This window comes from Lycium barbarum, chromosome 11 (genome assembly GCF_019175385.1).
Source record: "Lycium barbarum isolate Lr01 chromosome 11, ASM1917538v2, whole genome shotgun sequence".
In the NCBI taxonomy this organism is placed as follows: domain Eukaryota; kingdom Viridiplantae; phylum Streptophyta; class Magnoliopsida; order Solanales; family Solanaceae; genus Lycium; species Lycium barbarum.
The window spans coordinates 21,979,990-21,984,732 of record NC_083347.1 but is presented as its reverse complement, the minus strand read 5'-3'; the positions used below and the strand labels follow the sequence as shown (position 1 = coordinate 21,984,732).

At 30.1% G+C, this 4,743-nt stretch overlaps 1 protein-coding gene across 1 annotated transcript; it reads left to right on the top strand.

Moving 5' to 3' along the window:
• Positions 1–4,139: 4,139 nt before the first annotated feature.
• LOC132620371 (1-aminocyclopropane-1-carboxylate oxidase 3-like) lies at positions 4,140–4,539 on the top strand. The gene has a single exon (XM_060335033.1). It carries the CDS (start codon positions 4,162–4,164, stop codon positions 4,423–4,425), a length of 264 nt encoding a protein of 87 aa, XP_060191016.1. The 5' UTR covers positions 4,140–4,161; the 3' UTR covers positions 4,426–4,539.
• Positions 4,540–4,743: the final 204 nt, after the last annotated feature.

Genomic DNA, 4,743 nt, shown 5'->3' with positions numbered 1-4,743 from the left:
AACTACATTGTCCGATCCCTAAGGCTACTTTAGTTTATTGTGATAATGTCAGTGCCATTTACCTGTCAGGAAATCCAGTCCAACATCAGCGCACCAAGCACATTGAGATGGATATACATTTTGTTCGTGAAAAGGTGGCGCGCGGCCATGTCCGTGTCCTTCATGTTCCGTCCCGATATCAGCTCGCCGATATTTTCACTAAAGGACTGCCACAGGTCTTATTTGAAGATTTTCGGGACAGTCTCAGCGTTCGTAAACCTCCCGTTTCTACTGCGGGGGTGTGATAAATAGTGTAAATATGTAGTAAAAGAATATTTTGTAAATCTTCTATTTTAGGTTAGTATAGTTTGTATCCTAATAGGACATTGTAACTATGGTATATTTACCAACTCAATCAATGAGAATAATCACGGAATTAATCTCTTTCAATAAGCACAATTAGCCCAATGACCATTTTGACCACCGCACCTATCACAAATACTCCACTCATAGATTTGAGATTGTGCGCACAATCCGCCCCCGGGAGAATTCAAACAATGTTGCCATGAGTGTGGTCCTCCACAATAAGGACAAGGATCATCAAAGTATGAACAACTACCATCCGGCCAAGTTTCATTATATGATGCCATATACAAAAACTAAGAAAATAAACAAAAACAAAGAAAATAACTACACAAATATTCAAAAGTTTGGATCAAAGCAAGTAAGCTTAAATCCAAACTAAACCAAATATTCCAAACTGTTCCCCGGCAACGGCGCCAAAATTGATAACGTCCAAATCCACTCTTCAATGAGAAAGTGTACACCGTCGTATGCAATATATTTTACCCAACTATCAGTCGGGGTCGATCTCACAGAGAACAATATACTAGGCGATTTAAACAAGTAAGGAATTATCACCAACTAAGCTAAGCCAAATACTTTTTCAATATTTGGTTTTTGATTTAAAAACTAACAAAGATAAAACTAACTAGAAAGCAAATAAAATGATCAATGGCCACAAGCATGGATACAAGGAACTCTCAAGTAACGATCTAATATATTTTATGATTTTACAACTAAGAGTTGGTTTATCTTAATAGATAATGATTTCTAAAATCTCATTGAAAGTCTTCTAACCAAATCAATGAATTTCACTCTAAGCTTTTCCAAGCCTTAGAGTGTGATAGTAGGCACAATCAATTTAACCTCAAGTAACTATCATCTTCCGAGCTCAAGTTATTAGATGGATTTAATGACCCAAATTCTTGTTAATTAATCTTTCCCAACCTAGATTTCCTCTTCCGAGCTCAATTAAAGTAAATGGGCGAGTCTTAGGGTTAGCTACTCCCTTAAGAATCATTCAAAACATGATTAATTAAAGAAACAAAGACCCACTTCATTAGAAATAAAAATCATTCAATACATAAGCATAACAAGAGATTTAACCCAACACTTGATAATGAATAACATCATAAACAAGATTCAAGTGAAAGAAGAAAATACTACACACTTAAATATTCAATACAAAACAAGGAATTGAAGAAAGGTTTAAGAAATATCTCATTAAAGTGATCCAATCTTCCCCTCCAATGGTGTAGATGAAATCCTAGCTCTCCAAGCTTGTATGAAATGACCAAAGATGATGATATTTTCTCCCAAGTCATGCACTTATAGCTCCCAATATTCCCGCATTAAAATATGACCAAAACAGCCCATATTTTCAAATTTGCAAATCTATCACATTTTTGTAGTTTTAGCCATTTTTGTCATTTTCTTCACTTTGACTTGTTTTTCACTTGATTTCTTCATGATCACTTCTCAATCATATAAACCTATAACAATGAAGTAAACGACATTAAATGCACTATTTTCTCAATCAAAACATAACAACAATTTAAGATTAAAGAATAAATAAGTTGGTAAAATACCAACTTATCAATTATATGTATACATTAACCTTTTTATTGGATACAAATCACTCGAACAATATGATTATGTTTTATTGATAAAACTTTTTTTTTTAATTATCAAAAATTTTATTTGCGCCTAAAGACATGTACATTTGAAGGAGGGCTACGCATATTTTATTGATACAATTAAACAAAGGAAAGAAAAAGAACCAAAATTCTTATACAAATTAATTGTGGTCATAGTAAACGTGACATCACATCTCTCATAATTTGCTTTTTCTCCCCTCAATCACCCAATTTCCTTATTTTAAAAATCTAAAGTCAACAATTACTTAAATTTTCCCCTTCCATATAATTATTTATTTATTAGAGATATCATAATAATTTGTCTGCTCATGGCTTGCAATAAATAATTTTGACAATTATAAAAAATTATGTTCCAAACATATTGAATAAAGAGAGATATAATTGTAGCGTCCTAATTGCATAATTAATATTATAACATAACTAATAATATTATCTATAAAACAACACTAAATAAAAATAAAACGCTCAGAAGATTTCCGTTGCATAATGTTTTTCTATAAAATGAGTTTCAACTTTTCAAAATTTAAAGTTCATACATAAGTTCAAAGTTAGACTTTAACGAGGAATATATATATATATATATATATATATATATATATATATATATATATATATATATATATATATATATATATATATATATATATATATATATATATATATTGTGTGCACATATTCAATATCTACAACATTCATGTACTATTAGGTTCAGAGACGGATCCAAGATTTAAATTTTATGAGTTCAACCTATAGATTTTTAGCATTGAACCCATTATATTTTTAAAGTTAGGGGTTCATATCTAATATTTATTGCAATTTAATAATATTTTACACATAAATTTAGGCTCCGCGTCCAAAGTTTGGGGCTCAGTTGAACCCCAACCTTATAGGCTACATACGCCTCTGATTAGGTTAAGTGTTAAACGAAAAAAAATATATGTATATATGTTTTTCATATGTATATATGTCTTAAAAAATATTTTTTTTCATATTTGTTATTATAATGTTTTTCTATTTCGTATAAATTAAATTTAAAAAGTATTTTATCGGGCGAAGAGTGGATTAGTTAACTAGTTAAGAAGATAAACTTAAAGATAAAGGCTCCTTAATTATACCCAACAAAAATAATTATATGTCAAATTGGGCGTCTTAATTGCTAAAATTATTATTATCTAGCCCAAGCTTGCATGTGCATCATCAGCTTGATTTTTATATGGAAAATTAGTTAGATAATGAATTTTCACAATTAATTAGGTAAAGTTGTCTGATGAATCAAACGGATCAAGAAGCAAAAAATACACAGCAAATATGACATTATGACCTGTTCAAAGTTCAACAATATCCGAGTCAATAATAGTTAACATCTGGATTAGAAGTAACCTCAGAATATAATTTTAGAACACGTGATTCCAATGTCTAAATTACTCTAATATGATCTTCAACTTCTTCTCTTCTTTTGGCTTAATCCCGATTTCCTTGTTAAAATCCACCGAGAAAATGACCTCCTACGACCATTTATAAATTTATAAAGAACTATAAAATTAATTAATTGACTCAAATCCACGTAGTTGCCGTAGTCTGATGTCTGAAGTTAAACATTATAAGAGATTTATCTAATTAATGTTTATGTTAAACAGAAGAAGCTTTCAGTAAATTAAAGTGTATCATGAACATCTCTAAGTTCTAAGACCAGTAAAAGATATATCTACATTAATTGTTTTTTATTCCAAGTACTGATATAATTTCATCCTTCAAGAAATTTAACAAGAAAACATGGACTGTTTGGGTTGGTGTTATCATTCATGGTCTCAAACTATCATTTAAATGAAGCAATAAATTAAATTTCCCTTATATAGTGGCAGAGTTAGAAACCGTTACAAGTTCAAAAAATCACTATATTAAAAGTTTTTATTTTTCAATAAAAGAGTTTAACAGGTTGTGTATAATCTATATAAAAAATATTATATACGACGAAAGTTATTCTTTTATAAAAAGATTATTTTGGTAATATAAGAGGACAATATTTTTGTCAGAATGTGGAATTTGATTTATGCATACTAAACACGTATTATATGTCAATTCTTTTTTGTCAAAACATAGAATTATATACTAGAAGGGTATTTAACTATTTATCATCAAATGAAAAAAACAGGTGATCACCAACGGAAAATAGAAGAGTGTGATGCACAAAGTGATTGCTCAAACAGACGGGACTCGAATGTCACTAGCTTCGTTTTATAATCCAGGAAATGATGCAGTAATCTATCCAGCACCAACTTTGGTTGAGAAAGAGGAAGAGGAAAGACAAAAAGTTTACCCAAAATTTGTGTTTGATGATTACATGAAGTTATATGCTGAACTCAAGTTTCAGGCCAAAGAGCCAAGATTTGAAACCATGAAGGCCACGGAAGCAGATGTGAAAAGTGATCCGATTGCAACTGCTTAGATTCCAATTTAATTGGAAAGATGGAGTTTGAAAAGAAAATGGTTCGTTTTAGAAGTTTTACTAATTAAACCTAGTCATATATAAACATCATTTCCTCTTCTTTTGTATGATAGAATCAAGCTATTCAAAATGATTGTGATTTGCTCCATATATAGGAGTAAAGGTTGTATATCAAAATAAATTAGCAAATAAAAGATGCCTTTTAGGGCGAAGTTATATAAATAATATGATGTGTTCCATTCCTTCTTATGGAGTCTCAGTTTATCTAACTTCACTATATTCACTCTTTGGACATAGTGATATTGATGATTGAATTTT

Excerpts from the sequence above, each read along its gene's own strand:
- LOC132620371 (XM_060335033.1), top strand. The coding sequence starts at position 4,162 with ATGCACAAAGTGATTGCTCAAACAGACGGGACTCGAATGTCACTAGCT.